The sequence below is a fragment of the Rhineura floridana genome, chromosome 7 (assembly GCF_030035675.1).
Source record: "Rhineura floridana isolate rRhiFlo1 chromosome 7, rRhiFlo1.hap2, whole genome shotgun sequence".
Classification (NCBI taxonomy): domain Eukaryota; kingdom Metazoa; phylum Chordata; class Lepidosauria; order Squamata; family Rhineuridae; genus Rhineura; species Rhineura floridana.
Genome location: NC_084486.1, coordinates 70,487,946 through 70,505,546, shown reverse-complemented (window position 1 = coordinate 70,505,546; position 17,601 = coordinate 70,487,946). Strand labels below are relative to the sequence as shown.

The 17,601-nt window shown below is 43.3% G+C and overlaps 1 protein-coding gene across 5 annotated transcripts in view; it reads right to left on the bottom strand.

Moving 5' to 3' along the window:
* Window positions 1-1,771, bottom strand: part of SHTN1 (shootin 1) — a 168,777-nt gene extending 167,006 nt beyond the window's left edge. For 2 of the 5 annotated variants that reach the window (XM_061635884.1, XM_061635885.1), the window contains exon 1: window positions 1,635-1,770. In XM_061635884.1, coding sequence (XP_061491868.1) covers window positions 1,635-1,692 — 58 coding nt within the window. In that variant the 5' untranslated portion in view covers window positions 1,693-1,770. Of the gene's footprint in view, window positions 1-1,634 lie in introns of all 5 variants that reach the window. The other 3 variants (XM_061635887.1, XM_061635886.1, XM_061635890.1) reach the window with 3 other exon arrangements.
* Window positions 1,772-17,601: the final 15,830 nt, after the last annotated feature.

Here is a 17,601-nt window from a genome sequence, read left to right as displayed (position 1 = left end):
AAAAATATTCAGGGCAAAAAACATCAACAAGGGGAACCCTTCTCCAAACTTCAATGCATACTCAGTGGGCAATGAATGCTGACTGACCAGGAAAAAACAGTAAAACTGAGGGGAGGGGGAACAGAATGGAATATCCTGGAGAAGGGCATGGCATGGGTGGTTGAAATCCTGAACAAGAGCACTCTGCACTGCAACATTTTGTTCCAAGTTCCACTTGTACAGCCTATTTTCCACACTGAGGATTTTAGCATACGCTGTAACTCACTGTTAGAGCATACGCTTTGTCTAAAACAACCCTTAAGAATCCCTTAAGAAAAACAGCAGCTGATTAAAAATCAGAGCTGCCACAGACTCCAAGGGCAGCCCAAATAGGCCCTAGCTCTCACAGCATAAAAAGTAGGAATATATTATGAACACCACCAAAGTTCTACTGGAGAATATATTTCATATATTTAGTTCATTTTTACCCTGCCATTTCTCTTCACACTAGGACCTCACAGTTGCCCTCCTTTGATCCTCACAACAACCCTGTGAGGTAGGTTATGCAGCGAGAAAGTAACCAGCTTGAAATCAGCCAGTTAGTTTCACCACTGAGTGGGGATTAGGAACCTGGGATTCGCTAGTCCTAGGCTAGCACTATAACCACTATTCCATGCTTCCTTCAGTTGAATTTTAACCAGTGGCTGATGTTCATTTAAAAGTTAGCTTCATATCTGAGAATCATTGCCTACTTAATTAGAGGGGGCATTCCTATTTTGAATCATTTTGCACTTTTTGGAAGGGGAGGGAAGGTAAACACCAGATGAGCATTATTTTCTTGGAAATTCTTCCAAATGTGAAGAACAAAGTTCCTTCTTAGGGAAGGGGAGGCAAAAACCCAGGCACATGCCACTGGATTTCATCATTCTTTGCACCAAAATCCACAAATTGGCTGACATATTTTACTATTCTAGTGCCAGATGAATCACCAAATAACATAACTGCTATTGATGGGAAGGGGTGGTGGAGGTTGATTATATAATTAAATCAATCCGATTTACTGGTCAATCGAGTAAAAAAAAAAGAATTCCACAAGCATTTGCCTGCAGGGTGGGCGGAGCAAGAAGATTAAGAGAGACAAACAAGAAATCTTGAGAGTAAGGAACAAGCTGGTGGAGAATACACATTCAGGCCTCGGGATTGAGGCGCCAGCCTTATAAGCGTTTCCTAGGGGGGGCTTTCTATATTGGCTCCAATGGTGGCCGAGGCTGCTGCCAAAGCTCAGGAGCGAGTAACACGCATGGTGTTCCCTCCAGACCCACCCTCCCGTTTTGTCGCCGGCGTCTGGCTGCATTTTGACACTCAGTGGAGTCGTTCCTCCTCTGGCATCAAGCAGTGCGAAGCGATCGCCCGTTTGCAGCAACAGGATCGTTTGCAGAAGGACGGCTAAAGAAAACTGCTCAGGTTTGGCTGGTGCTTTTTGTCTGGATTTAGCAGAAGGGAAGTGGTAGCAGGAGTAAAGCAGCCTCTCCCAGCCCTGATCGTGGATCCTCTTTCTCCGCTCCTGGGCGGCGCTGCCTGGTATGCCTGCTAGACTGATTGGCTCATGCCTTGCCTTTTTAAATATATATATATATATATATATATAGCCTTACCTTGATCTTTTAGGCTGCTGATAAGCTCCAACTGTTTCTCCTCCTCGGAGCTGCTCATGATGCCTGTCTCGCCCGGGAGCGTCTGGGTTGGCACCCGGAAATGCCGCTCCGCCGCCGCCCGCGAGCGTCAGACAGGCGCCACTTTCACCTGGATGGGGGTGGCGTGCGCTCGGGCAGATCTGTGGAGCAGCCGCTATGATGCTTCTGCACATGCCCGGCCTTCCTTTGCTTTCAGTGAGCATGTGCAAACTGATAGTGCAGGGGCGAAGCCAGGTATTTTGACCAAATCCTGCCACTTTGCTTAAAAAACAACAACAACACTAAACTTGTCGTGGGCATGCAATGATCATGCCTCTATTCCTGGTATGGATCTACCCTCACAACTACTCCTGTTTGGAAATAAATGAGTTTTCTTTTACTTTTTTTACACTGTTCACTTAAGAAAATATTTTCTGCACCTTGATAATACTTTCCCAGTGATGGTTTGCAACCTCCCAATAGAATTAGATGACAAATAAAAAATTGGATGTGTGCAATATACGCAAAGGAAAGGGAATGCATGTGCACAATGTGATGTAAAATCTTATCACTTCAAATAAATATACATGCAAATAGCTCACTAAGAAATGTTGAGCCGGTTTCTGGGAGGAAATGTATTTAAAAATATTTCTAACCCACTTACTATTTTAAACATTTCTAAGTGGTGTACAACAGCAGAATTCAACATTAAAAGCACTAAAACAATATAAAAACAGAAGGCCAATGGTACAGGATCCAAACTTATAGATCAGTTAAAACCTGCACAAAAAGATAACATCTTTACAAGATGACTGAAGCAAACAACTGAAGATACTTCATGTATGACAAAGGGAAGGTCATTCCAAAGTATAAGGGTAACAGTGGGAAAATGTCTGTTTTCAGATCACTGCCCTATGGTATTCTGTAGGCTAACATACCTTGAATAGATTTTCCCCAATGATCTAGTGATCTTACAGGTTTATACCCCAGTAAGAGCCAGTGTGTCGTAGTGGTTAGAGTGTTGGACTACGACCTGGGAGACCAGGGTTGGAATCCCCACACAGCCATGAAGCTCACTGGGTGACCTTAGGCCAGTCACTGCCTCTCAGCCTCAGAGAAAGGCAATGGTAAAACCACCTCTGAATACCATTTACCATGAAAACCCTATTCATAGGGTCGCCATAAGTCGGGATCGCCTTGAAGGCAGTTCATTCCATTCCAAGTGGTGCTTCAGGTAACCTGGTCCTGAGTTGTTGAGGGCTTTACATGCTAATAACAAGACTGTGAACATAGAACATAGAACCCAATGCTCATCAGCAGCCAGTGCTTAGGTGCTCCACTCAACAACCCTGCTGCACCTTCCAAACAATCTCAAGGGAAGCCCCACATAGAGTGCATTACAGTAGTCCAGTTATGTGATTACCAACAAATGAGTCACATTGGCCAAGCCTCTTTGAGATCAGACTGAGGAACCACTCATCCACAAAGTCTCCATATTACCAGGATTCAGTTTGTTGTGTTCATCCAGCCTACCACTGCATCCAGGCATCAGTTTAAAACAGTCATGGCCTCTACCAATTCAGATGTAATGGAGAAACAGAGCTGAGTGTCATCAGCATGAGATCATACTGATGACACCACACCCCAAATCTCATAAAGGCCACTCCCAATAGTTTCATATAGATATTAAATAGCATTAGACAAAATAGTGGCATATGACCCCCGTGCCAGGGAATGGACACATAATCGCCCAATGCCATTCTCTGAACCTGGCCCCATACAAAAGAGCAGAACCACTGTATGATAATTTAGGGAGATGGTCCAGGATATTAAAGCCACTGAGATACCAAACAAGCACTTCCTCAGTACTAAAGAAGGTCATCGATCAAGGTGACCAACAGGCTCAGCACCTGTGGACAGGAAAGTTGTGCAGTGGCTAAGGGCTCCCGGCACTAAGAGGGACCCAGCTGCTGGGGCTGGGCATCATAGCTCCCACTCCACAATCCGCACTAGCATTGGATCACGGATTATATGCCCCGTGACCTAAAGCTGGCACAGATCGCAGAATGGCAGCCACTCTCCCAGGCAACACCTCCTCACTGCCAGTGCAGGCCAGCCGCACAACTTCCTGCAGTACTACAGTACCACATCAGTGCACTGCACGCACATGCTTATCATCCCCCAATATGGTGATGGGGGCATCAACATGCCCCCCCATCTTTGGTGATGGCAAATGTGCAAGCACAGTACGCTAACATGCTGATGCGGCCAGACTTATTTAAGCCCCTGTCAGTGGCAGCAGTAGTGCCACCTTGTAGCTGCCTTCAAGGGCCCCTGCAGTTTGGTGCCAGCCCTGGCAACCAAGGCCAATTCTGTCTCAAAACGGGCCTGAACCCAGACTGAAATGGGTCAGGATAACCTGTTTTCCCCAAGAGTCTCTACAGCTGAGCGACCGTTACCCTTTTGAGCACCTTACCTGGTTATTGTGAGCAGGCAGTAATTGTCAATCACATTAATGTCCAGAGGTGTCTTTTTCTTTCTTTTTTAAAGGAAAGTCTTGTTAACCACTCTGGAAACCCTCCCAGTCACCCCTTCTCCCAGCTTGAGTAAGCTGGCTCGAATAAACCAAAAGAGTTTAAAGGGGTCAAAAGAGCATGTTGTAGGCTGATTTTGTATCCATTATTTCCATAATATTAATACCAGACATTAATAGCCCAAAATAAACCTGCATATGTCTCAGCTACATGTGCAAATTGATACTGTATTATGGGACACAAATATGATCATGGTTGTTATATTGCTGTCTATCCCCCCCCATTTTCTTTTTTAAAGTGGCAGGTTTGCACAAATGAATTGGCTTATATTTTGTTGTAAATCTTTTGCACTAAACAGCATCTGCAGGACTGGATTAACAAATCAGCTGTGTCATAGATTTGAGCCCACAAATATTAACCAGCCCACCTCTGTGCAGACGAGGTGTTCAGAGAAATCTTCCCCCCTTGCCCCTGTAATCACACAAAAGAGAAGCTGCCACCGTGCTCCCAGTTTTAGGGAAATTTAAATACTGGACTGTGAAAAATTGCAGGTACAAGTCTGATCCAAAGAATTTGTACCCAAATGTAAATCCCAAGAAGTTCAACAGAATTTACTCTTAAGTAGCCTTAATGGGACAAAAATATGTGATTGTTTCAGTGGGGTGGTAAAAAGAAGAAGAAGAACAAAGGTCGGATGAAGTTTTCTGATAAATTCTGAGATGTACTAGTGCGATACAGTATTTTTAAAAGAAGGGATGGAATTAAGTAAAATACAATATGGCACAATATAAGGGGCACAGGCATTTAAGTTTACTAAGTGGCTGACTCAGCCAAAAGCCAAATTGTGGCTCATCATGACCTGTTCAGTTTGTGACATGACATCTTACAACTTAAGAATGAAATAGCAGACTACTAATTATTCATAGTATGAAAGCAACCCACAGAGATAACATTACAAATTCCAATAACTCCTCAGAGGGTATGGAGAAAATATTTAAAATTACTAGGCAACAGCATCAAATTGTTAGATGTTCTGGCACTAAGGCACCTGGACTTTTGCAGGTCTGTCTATTAAATATTATTTTAGCAAGATGTAACCGATTGGGACATCTTGGGAAGGAGAATGGAATCTCACTGCAAAGCATTTGTGTAGAGATTTAAATCCTTTCTTGTGTTCATTCCATACCTCTCACTTAGATCAATGCCCCCATTTTACAGGGAGATAGAGGGAAGTGGAGGGAGAGATTTACCCAGTGCCCAGGATATAACAATCCACCTCTCTACCTAGTGAACCACACACTGCTTTTTCCCATTTCAAAGCACAATCCTATGCTGGTTTACTTCCCAGGTAAGCGTCCATACGATTACATCCTTAGGCTTACTTCCATACTCGGGAGTAAGTCCCATAGAACATAGTGGAATTACTTCTGAGTAAATATGTATAGGATTGTACTGTAAGCAGTCCTATGCATACTTACTGGGGAGTAAGCACTGTTAAACACAGTGGGACTTGCTTCTGAGTAAACATGTATTGAATTGTACCATACATCACATATATAGAAGAAACAGGTGTTGAAAAGACTGTCTAAATAAACAACCTTTTCAGGCCTATATATGGTCTAGATAATGAAACATTTCATATTAATTAAAGTGAAATGTTTTAAAGAGGAATTCAAAAACATTTCTGTTTACCCAGGCATTTGATAGCTGAGAGACACTGTTCCTGACAAGTCTGAAAATATTGGCTGAGAGAATGTGATTGTTTTTAAACTGTTTTTAGAATGTTTTGATAATATTGTTTTAATTATGTGTTTGCTGCATTGCGCTCTTTTATATATTTATGTATTTATTTAATATATATCCTGCCTTTCCTCCTAGAAGGAGCCCAGGTGGGAAGGAGGAAGGGTGGAGTTAGGGTATAAACTGAATAAATAATAATACATAATAAAAATATAATCCTGCAGCTATGTGTATTAAACTACCCAATTATGGTAGCAAATTATTTTAAAAATCAACATCCAGGAACAAACAGCAGTAAAAGGCAAGCTTCATATACATTCAGGAGTTTAAAGTAATCTGCCACACATTTTACTGAATTATGTGATTTATTGATCTTCAGCACTGGAGACAAACGGAACTGATGAAGTTTAAGCAACACTGTCTATTGAAGAATCAATGTGTAGCAGCGTGGTATCTTTCACTCTTCATTCAGAGGCATTATAGGGCTGTGATTCAATCTACAAGGTGTTTTAAAGTGCACTCTCATAAATTTCTACTCAGAAGTAAGACCCATTGAGTTCAATGCATATAGGAATGCCAATTTATATAGTTACTGTTATTTATTCTACAACTATTAACTTTTAATCATCATGTCTAAGCTGCATTTTAATATCTTCCTTTCACAATTGTGGTGGGGAAGGAGGAGTTCAGAAATGGAAGGGGTGAGAGAGAGAGAGAGAGAGAGAGAGAGAGAGAGAGAGAGAGAGAGAGAGAGAGGCCACCCCCTTGCCTAATTTTGCAAAAACTAATTTATTTCTGAAATGAATCATAATTTGTTGTGCTCATGTTTACTCCTACACAGCATAAGCACAGATAATGTCTTTTATGATGTCAGAAACATATTCAGATCTCCCTGGCACTTGAAGAAAGCATGAGATACCTTTATATTTAAATCTATCTTTCTGTCTATGTCTCTTGCACACACGCATGTGCACGCATGCACGCACACTTGGGTAGAATCAACAAATTTTCTGAATGGTCATGGTTCCTTTAGCCAAAGGTTTAGCATATCTTTTCTTTCCTCATGTCATGGGCCACCATACATAGCTGCACCCCAGAGCCTTCATTCGCACTATAACAGGGTGTCCAACATGTAGGGCCTCCAACACCCGATGTCTCAACACAGTAAGAATGACAACTCTATTTCCCCACAGGAGGCATCCCTTGTGCACTGATAGTTCATGTTGTTTGGATACAAATGGTTTGAATTTCTCCTCAAGCTTCCCTAATGGCCATCCCCTCCACACCCAGTTGAGAACATGGGCAAGAACTGGGTCCTTGGGCAACACAGTGGCAATATTCCCAGCATGGAGGGGTGGTTCCGGTAACTCTAACAACAGCACATCCAGAGGAGGGGTTTCATCAACCCGAGCAGAAGAGAGAGGAAGGTGGCTCAAAGCATCAGCATGGGCAATGCTCCTGCCAGGCTGATGTTGCAATGTGTAATCATACGTGTTCAGGAAAATCGCCCACCACAACATGCATGGAGATAATATTTGAGGCATCTGCTGGTTAGGGGCAAACAATCCCAATAACAGCTTGTGGTCAGTAGCAATAGTGAATGGTCGACCATAGACATAGTCATGGAATTTTTTTATGCTAGCCACAATAGCCAGGGCCTCTTTATCAATTTGGGCATAATTCCATTCTGTTGAAGACATTGTTCTGGAGCAGAAAGCGATAGGCACCTCACGAGTGTCCTCAAGTTGGTGGCTCAGGACAGCTCCAATACCATATGGAGGTGCATCACATGTAAGAATCAAGGGCTTCCGTTCATCATAGTGCACCAATATACTGTCAGACGATAACAGGTGTTTTACATCACAGAAAACCTTATCATAGCGGGCTATCCACTGCCATGCAGCATGCTTGTCAAGAAGGCAATGCAATGGTTCTGCCACTGTAGCCTTATGTTTCAAGAAGGCGTAATAGAAATTCAAGATTCCCAAGAAGGCTTGGAGTTCCTGTTTATTACGGGGCACTGGAGCTTCATGAATTGCTTTAAATTTTTCTGGGGTAGGCTGAATGCCAGTGGCATCAATACTGTAGCCAAGGAATTCAATTTGGGAAACACCAAATACTGATTTCTCATGCTTGACCCAGAGACCAGCAACAGCAAAATGGTGCAGTACATCCTGCACCCGTGAGGCAAGTTCAGCAATGGAGTTGCCGGCAACCAAGACATGATCAAAATACGGTATGGCACCTGGTACTCCTTCGTGAATGTCCTCCATTAAGCTCTGAAAAATTCCAGGGGCCACAGAAACACCAAATTGGAGGCGTTTTACTCTGAATGCTCCACGATGAGTGGTGATAGTCTGAGCATTGGCAGTAGCATCATCCACAGACAGCTGCTGATAGGCCTGTGCCAGGTCAAACTTCGCAAAAACTTTTCCTTGTGAAAGGGATGCCAAAAGATGACTCACCACTGGGATTGGATATGGATGCTGATGCAGGGCTTTATTGATAGGGCACTTGTAGTCTCCACAAATGTGGATGTCGCCATTGGCCTTCAATGGAGTGACAATGGGTGTCTCCCATGTAGGGTGTGTCACTGGCTCCAAGATGCCTTGCTCTGTGAGGCGATCAAGTTCAGCATCAATCTTTGCTCGCAGTGCGAACGGAACACGATGGGGTTTCATATGGATGGGGGCCACAGTAGGATCCAAGAACAACAAAATAGGAGACCCCTTATATTTCCCAACACCTTTATCAAAAACAGCTTTGAAATCATTTAGGATGCTGTCCCAGAATGATTCACCAATCTGGTGGACCCCCGTGAGAGCAATGCCTAATGGCTCAAACCAGTCTAAGCCAAGGAGACTGGTGCGATGCCCTTGAGCAACCAATAACTGTAAAGTTCCATGGAAAGTTTGGTAATGCACCTCAACTTCACATACACCCTTTATTGGAACCTGATTTTCCTGGTGATCAGTAAGTTTGGAGTGGAAAGGGACAATTTGTGGGCCCCCACAAGGAAATATTTGCTGGTAGGTTTCCAATAAGATGATAGTATAACCTGAGCCCGAATCAACTTCCATGGTGCATGGAGTGCCCTAGATAGTGACTGTCACCTTCATCTTCCTCACATTAGCAGAGTACTGCAGTCCTGGCTTGATGTGGTTAATCACCTCCTCTGCATTGTCATATGTGGGAAAACATCTGTACAGTGTGTGTGGTACTGCATTGTGTCCTTGATGGTGTTTTCCTTTCCACCACACTTCTGGGGGCAGCTGCTTCCACTTTGGCTTGGCATATTTGCTCAATATGCCCAACATTTTGACAATACCGACACTGTGCACCTCTGAAACAGCAGGCACACCATTAACGGGATCCCCCATAGCTCTTACATTTCACTGGAGAAACTTGTCTGGATCTCACAGGTCCTGCAGCATCTACTCTGGTTGATGAGCATTTGCACTGCAGCCTGTGGATCTCTAGAAGTTGTTGATTTGAATCTTTAGCCACCTGGGTTTCTGAACAGGGTGAGTTTCTTGCCAAGCGCATTTCTTGGGTGCTTGCTGCTGCTGTTTCTGTAGCCAGAGCTTCCTCTAATGCAGTCTTGAACGTGAGCTGTCCTTTCGCAAACACACTTTTTCAGGCCTTCATCATGCAACCCACAGACCAGGCGATCATGCAGCATCCCCTCAAGGTTTGGGAAATTGCAGTGTTTCGCTATGCATCTAAGTTCAGCAACATACAGTGACACACTCTCTGTTGGGCCCTGATTTTGTTTGTAGAAAGAATTATGTTGTGTTATTTCAGACAGGTTTGGAGAGAAATGTCCTTGTAAAGCATTCAGGATATCCTCATCAGATGTATTAGCAAGTTTTACTGGTGCTACGAGGGCCTGGGCTAGGTCAAAGGTGTCTGGCCCACAGACACTGAGTAACACAGCACACCTTCTCTGACTCTGTAATGCCATTTGCTGCCAAGTAAAACTCCAGCCTGGCTGCATAACTTTCTCACTTGATGGGACATGCAGGGTTAAATTCTTCAAGATGCCCTTGGGTAGCCATATTCCACAATATACATACTGACCTGGAGTAGGGTTGCCAGATCTCCGGTTTTCTGCCGGAGTCTCTGGCAAAAGTGGGCCGTCTCTGGCCATAGTTTCTTTGAAGACGTTGATCTCCGGCTTTTGAGTGTCTCCCTCAGGCACGCATGCGTGATTCATGCATGCGTATGCTGCTGAAGGCTCTTCCCGCCCACCCGCCTTTTCCCAGGCAGGCGCAAGCGCAGGAGGAGGAAGCAGCGTCTTCCCGCCCGCCTGCCTTTTCCCAGTGAGGCGCAGGCGCAGGAGGAGGAAGCAGCATCTGCAGCTGCCTCAAGAAGACAGAGGACGACAATGACGACATTCCTCCACCTGACTCAAGCGAGGCCTTCGGACCGCCACTGAGCCCGTCCAGCCACCGCCCCCACAGGGACCCCCCAGCAGCAGCTGGGCGGGAGTGGCCACGATGGAGCTCAGCAGTGGCGGCAGCACCTAGCAACCGCTCCTGAGACAGCTTCCAAGCAGCCTGGCAGCCTCAGCAGGAGCCGTGAAGAGGCGGTGGCAGTGGAGGCCAGGCTGGGCCAGCTCCTTCTTGGCCCCGGAGCCGGTTCCCCTCCTCCGGAAAGGACGCCTGCTTCACCCCTCATGCTGTGGGCGCCGCTGGGCGGAAGCGGCCACGATGGGGCCCCTCAGGCAGAGACGCTGCGGTCGCTGCCACCACTGCTAAGTATAAACAATGCAAAGTGTGGAATTCCCGCTTCAAATGCTATGGGTCTTACAAACTTTAAGATCGCCAGGACTGCCATCTGAACCAGATGAAGTGCAGGTAGAGGAGAAACATGTACAACCAAAGGTATGTTGGATGATTACTTCCAACTGATTACCTAGTAGGACATGCCACTTTTCTATTTAAAATTACTTTGCTTGTTATGCTGGGTGATCAGCTACAGTAAAACTAAGGGGGAAACTCCTCTAGCTGCACACATGCTCCCTCTACACACACAGGTGCACACACTGTGGGAAGATTGCTGGTCAAAAGTAGAAGAATCTTGGCTTTTTTTGAGTATCGGGTACTCATAGTTAAAAGTGAATAGATGAGCTTACACTGCACTGCATTGCTTAAAAAGTAAAATTAAGTAGTGATTAAACCAGACAATTGAGAATGGAATTTAAACCTAGGCCTCTAAAATTTGAAACAAGTCAGAATACACTGTGTAGTTTATTCCCAACTGCACTATGTAAATACTCATTTATATAAGTACAAGGAAGGACTCTCCACTCATAATAATGGTAATTGTTTTGAAAAGCACTTGAGGTAGCAAACATCAAGGGGAATCAATGTTAGCCATACTACCACAAATAATTTTCTTCTGAAGATTCAACAAAAGTCAACCAGATTTTAACTCCCATTTATGAAAAGCTGAGATTCTTTGATTGTCATCTAGCCCCTGGATCTCTTCCAAGTTTAAAAGCACAAAAAATCTTTTAATGGAAGTGTGCATTTTAAGCAGACATTGTGCTCTCATACAATGAGAAGTGGCAGGGTTCAACATCCTTGAGTTGTTGTTATGTGTCTCCAAGTTGACTACGACTTATGGCGACCCTACGAATCAGTGACCTCCAAGAGCATCTGTCATGAACCACCCTGTTCAGATCTTGTAAGTTCAGGTCTGTGGCTTCCTTTATGGAATCAATCCATCTCTTGTTTGGCCTTCCTCTTTTTCTACTTCCTTCTGTTTTTCCCAGCATTATTATCTTTTCTAGTGAATCCTGTCTTCTCATGATGTGTCCAAAGTATGATAACCTCAGTTTCATCATTTTAGCTTCTAGTGATAGTTCTGGTTTAATTTGTTCTGACACCCAATTATTTGTCTTTTTGCAGACCATGGTATCCGCAAAGCTCTCCTCCAACACCACATTTCAAATGAGTCGATTTTTCTCGGGGGGGGGGAGGGCAGAGAGGTGCCGGGGCTGAAGCAGCCCAGAGATCACCAAGGTTGCCTGGCCCAGAAGGTGCTGGCGTCGAGGCTGGGTGGGGCAGCTTCAGGGGGAAACGGAGGCAGGCGCATTGCACAGTGCACATGCTTATTGCTTAGCAGAAGGTGCTCTCTTCCTTTATTTTTATTTTTTTTATTTTTCTGGTCCTCCCCTCTCTCCTGCTGCCTGTCGGTCCTATATAAGGCCTCGTAAAGTAGAAAGGCAATTGCTGCCTACACTCACCCTGCTTGTATGGCCATAAATATTAGGGGACACCCACTGCAGTAGCCAGCCAACACATAAAGTTGCAGTGCCTTATGGATAACTTTGTGGATGATCCCCAGTCAAGTCTTAGCAACAGCACAATGCTGACAGGCAGTTGCCAACTGCTTGCCTAGAATGCCCTCCCTTGTCCTTAACATGGCTGCAACCGTATCTACTCAGAAGTAAGTCCTATTGAGTTCTATGGGGCTTAGTTCCTTAATAAGCATCCTTACAGTTGCTGCCTTCAGGGGCATCCATCTGTGCTCCCATCTAACATCTCTGCAACACTGAGCTCCTTTCTTCCAATAATGGCCTGGCCTGAGGGCACGTAAACCCTTCTTGCCAGAAGCAAGTAAGCTAGATTAAATGTTCCCTAAAGGCGTTGAACTGTGACCTGGCAGACCAGGGTTTGAATCCCCACACAGCCATGAAGCTCACTGGGTGACCTTGGGCCAGTCACGGCCTCACAGACTCAGAGGAAGGCAATAGTAAACCACCTCTGTCTGAATACTGCTTACCATGAAGACCCTATCTGGGATCAACTTGAAGGCAGTCCATTTCCATTTTGCATCACCCTAAGCTTGTGAGAAAGAATGACCTTGTCACTTCAGATGGACCTAGGAACACCCTATTTTAGGTAAGATTTCTATTTTAATCTCCAGAGAATTTTTTTTGAATGGTATGCTACAAGCAACTGTGGTTGATACAATGTATCATGTTTAATGATGTCACTAGGGCCCACCCCATGACATCACTAGGGCCCGCCCCATGACATCACTAGGGCCCACCCCCATTTTCTCAGGTTTTTGGATGGTTCCGACCTGGCAACCCTAACCTGGAGTGCTTTGCAGTGGTTTCCACAAGGCCCAAGCTGATGTCCTAATCCAGTGTAAGGAGAAAAGATCTCTCCCTTTAAGCCTCTAATGCATGAAGAAAACACTCTGTGTGCCTCAGTATCCCACCTTCATCACCAGTGAAAAGTATCATGAAGGAAGAGGCCACACAGAGGATCTAAATAATAACAAGAACTTTACTATACTATAACTAATTATATACAGAGAACAAGGCCCACAGCATGGCGCTCCTTGTAAGGCAGGCCTGGAACTGAAACTGCCACAGCCTGGGGCTGACTCAGCAATTCCTGGTATGGCAAGCCTGGAGGGCCAATACATTACACCCCCCCACCAATGGAGAAAAGCTGAGTTGTGGGGGGCACCTTCTCTGTGGAAGCCTCTGTGAAAGATTTGCAGGCTTGGCTCTAAAGTCAGCAGTGTTGCTGGTAGTGGTAAGCGACATCAGACCTCAAACTAAGGCATTCCAATGGCAAGGGGAGGAGAGAAAGCAGGCACGATATTGGAAGTGGGGGTAGATCCACAATTTTGCATCCTCCCCAGTCCTACTTGAGATTGCACTGCAAGTCTCACTGAATTTGATTACACAACTCTGCAAAACTAGCAAAACCCTCATGAAAATTAAACATTTTAGTGCAAATTTCTCCTAATAAACACATTTATGTATGCAGTTTTGACTAATGTACACATTTTCGCAAAACGGGTTCACCAAATATAATGCATATTTGTATGTTATTTTCATGAATATATTCATTTTTATGCACACTTTCCCCTAATATATGCATTTTTGTAGACATTGTTTGGCTGGAGACCTGCATCACAACATTCAGATTTGTGTGAATTTTGAAGGATGGCTGTGTTTTGACTCTCACCTTGTTTCAGAAAGTGTAGATTTGATAGATTTGGCTTTAAATGTGAACTGAATTAAATTTCTCCTTCATCCCTAGTTCTATTCATAAGTTTGTTCCATTATATTTCTGCATTTATCTGCATTTTAAAAAAATATCTGCATGAAAATGTGTAATTTTAATGCACATATAAGTATTATGTACTTACCTATTATCTCATTATCTGTATTTCTAAATGTATTTTATTTTAAAATACACATTTCTAACCTCTTTTGGTGCATTTTGTGAACAAAGAACCAGATGACAAAATTCAGAGGAGTGTGAAATCTGAAAGATAATTACATTCTGACCCACACCTTTGTGTAAGAGATGTGAATAATGTGAATTCCATTGGAATTCACAGAAATTGAATTTCTTAAGCATCCCTGCTTCAAAGCACACATGGATACATCTTACATTGTGGTACACTGTTGTACTGGCTAGTAAATACAACTTTGTAGAGGCAGATACATAATTTCACATTGGTCAAGGCCTGTCGGTATTCTTCACTGTGTTGCCATAAACCATCCATTATGTTAGTACTTTGTCTTGATCTTTATTGTGTAGCTAGTTAACATTTGTTCCTTCTCATTATGTAGTCTCCAAAAGAATGCCTGGTTATTCCACTATATTAATTTAAAAAAAAACACTAAACAAAGTCATTGGCCTGATTTCATTCTTCAATGGCAGCTTTCTTCTGAATGGTTACAACTTTGTTGACCTTTGCACACTGCCTTGCAGTACTTACTCTACTCCCTTTGTTTCAGAGACACTGGGAAATTAATTTTTGTGGCTGCTTTTAATATAGAATTGGGGTCACTTACTTAGCGTCTAGAATAAAACACCTAGTTTCACCCATTTTATAGGTATTCTTGCCACCATCAACCTTTTGAATTATAAATTTTGAATAATATTGAAAACAAATGACTTCTGTTGCACAGCCTTCACTTTATAAAACTGCTAAACCCAACATCATGATTACACACACGCACATCAGGAAAGCTGCTCAGGTGATGTAAAACAAGGAGACTCTAATTTTAGAGTTTGACTGGCCCAGTTAGCATACTTTCACCAGAGTGTATGAATGGTACAACTCCAAGCCAGTTTTCCCTCAGTAGGTCTCCTGTGTCTGTGACAAACCAAAAACATTATAGGGGAAAGATACTTCTGCTGACCTTTTAAAGATATGCTTGACAGTGAACAAATATGCCAGATATGGTTGACAGCTAACAAATTGGAAGCTAATCCAGACAAAATGGAGGTATTGTGGGTGGGAAGGCTATCTATTCCAGAGGGCTTCAGCTGGTTCTGGATGGGATTGTACTCCCTCTAAAAGACTACATTTGCAACTTAAGGGTCTTCTTAGACTCTGTGCTACCTGTGGAAATACAGGTGGGAGTGGTGATTAAGAGTCCCTTTTATCAGCCTAGGCAGATTTGACAGCTGTGATTCCATGTGAATATAGCAGATCTTGCTTCAGTTAGTCATATCCTGGTTACATCCAGACTGGACTACTGCAACACATTCTATGTAGGGCTGCCTTTGAAGATGGTTCAGAAGCTTCAGCTGGGGCAGACTGCAGAAAGGCTAAATGCCCAGACCATATCACCTACCTATTCATTTCTAGGCCCAATTCAAAGTGCTGGTGATGGACTAAAAACCCCTGGCATGTTTTTATGGGCAGTTGTTTTGTACCTCAGTCTGTAAAAACCTGCCAGTCTATTATGAGCAGCTACAGAGGCACTGGGAGGTTAAACTGATGGGCATGAAAGACAGGGCCTTTTCAGTGGTGTCCCCAAAAATGTAGAACTTCCTCTCTTGGGAAATACAATTGCCCCCTTCAGTAGCCCTTAATAACATTCTTTTTTATTGTCTTTGATTGAGGAGATAGAACAGGTGTGGGGAACCTATGGTCCTTCAGAAGTTGCTGAACTACAACTCCCATCATCCCTCGCCGTTAACCATGCTTGCTGAGGCTGATTAGAGCTGTAGTTCAGCAACATCTGGAGGGCCATAAGTACCCTGCTCCTAAAGCAGAGTATACATTTTTTTTCCTCTTAGTGACCTGTTTAGTCTCTGGTTTGCTGAAATAGAAGTTGTGATTTTATTGTTCCTGCTTATTGCTTTACAATGCTTTATTGTAATAATGTATATGCATTTTGCCAGTTTTAATCAGAGAATGTGTGCTTCCTTGGAAAAATGTTTTATCTTGAAAAGTGGATAATTTATTAAGTAAATCAATAGCACAGATATGCCCTGGGGGATGTCATTTCCAAGGCATCTTACAAATTACAGGACTCAGGCTTCCTGGAAAATATTAATTTACCAGGATCCCTACACATTTTGAGATTGCTCAAAGTGCCAGGAAGAGAAGTACTTTGGGGAAAAATGACACTTGCTTTGTAATGTTGCCAAGCATTACATGCAGGACAGGTTTGTATTAGGAGAATTAGGTGATTAACAACATCAGAACCATCTCCTGTTTTGAATAATTTGTTGTGTCTGGAGGTTGTCCTGTGTTTTGTCTTGGAAGTGGACCTTCAAGGCCTTTGTAATGGGCATCTCTCCAAAAACAGTAGCTTCAGTTAAATTAAATGTGTACTTCCTCATGAAGGAGCAGCTTTATATCTCGGGGGTACTCCTTGATCCATCTTTTCTACTAGAGGCCCAAGTGACCTATGTGACTAGGAGTGGCTTATACCATCTTTGGTTCTAATCATTTCTGGAGAAGGATAGCCTGACCACAGTGGTCCATGCATTGGTGACCTAAATATTGGGGGTTAGGGTAATATATCTGGCATTGCCTTTTTATCTGGTCCAGATGCTACAACTAGTGCAGAATGCAGTGGCCCAACTGCGTAGCTCACAGGACCATGTTAATCATTTTGTGAGAGAGCTGCACTGGTTTCCAATTTGCTACTGGGCAAGATTCAAGGTTCTTATGTTAATTCACAAAGCTCTAAACAACTTCAGCCCAGCATACTTTAAGGATTGCCTGGTTCCTTATGCTCCACCTTGATCACTGAGATCTTCTAATGAGATGCTTTTGGTGGTCCCTCATGCCCCTGAGGTTCGGTCATCCTTTACCAGAGACCAAGCTGTTGGGGTGGCAGGTCCTGTTCCGTGGAACACCTTGCCAACAGAAGTTCAGCAGGAGTCATTCCTGCTTTCTTTTAGACATCTTTTAATAACTTTCTTTTTCAGACAGGCCTTTGGGGATTTGAAATTTTTTATCAATCAGTTCTTATTGACATGTTACTGATGTTTTTACCAATGTTATTATTGTTGTTTTATGTTGTATACCACCTTGTTATATCTCCTGTGAAAGTGCAATGTATAACAATTTAAATGAATAAATAAATAAATGGTGCATAAAGGGTGCAGGTACCACATCAGCAATTTTCAGTATCTTTCATGACTAAATTAATTGTGAAAAACAATCAGAATTGTTCAGCTTCTGACAAGCAAAGTTGCAGTACACTTTTCATAAAGAAGCAAGGCTGTTATACTAACAGTAGCTGAAATATAACAATGATAAAGCATGATTTATTCATGGATATTAGTGGCAGTGGAAAGTAATTAACATAAGGTTTAAATTAGTATATTTGGATGGATCAAGACTAGACAGTAGCAGAGGTATTTATTATTAAATAAATGCCATAT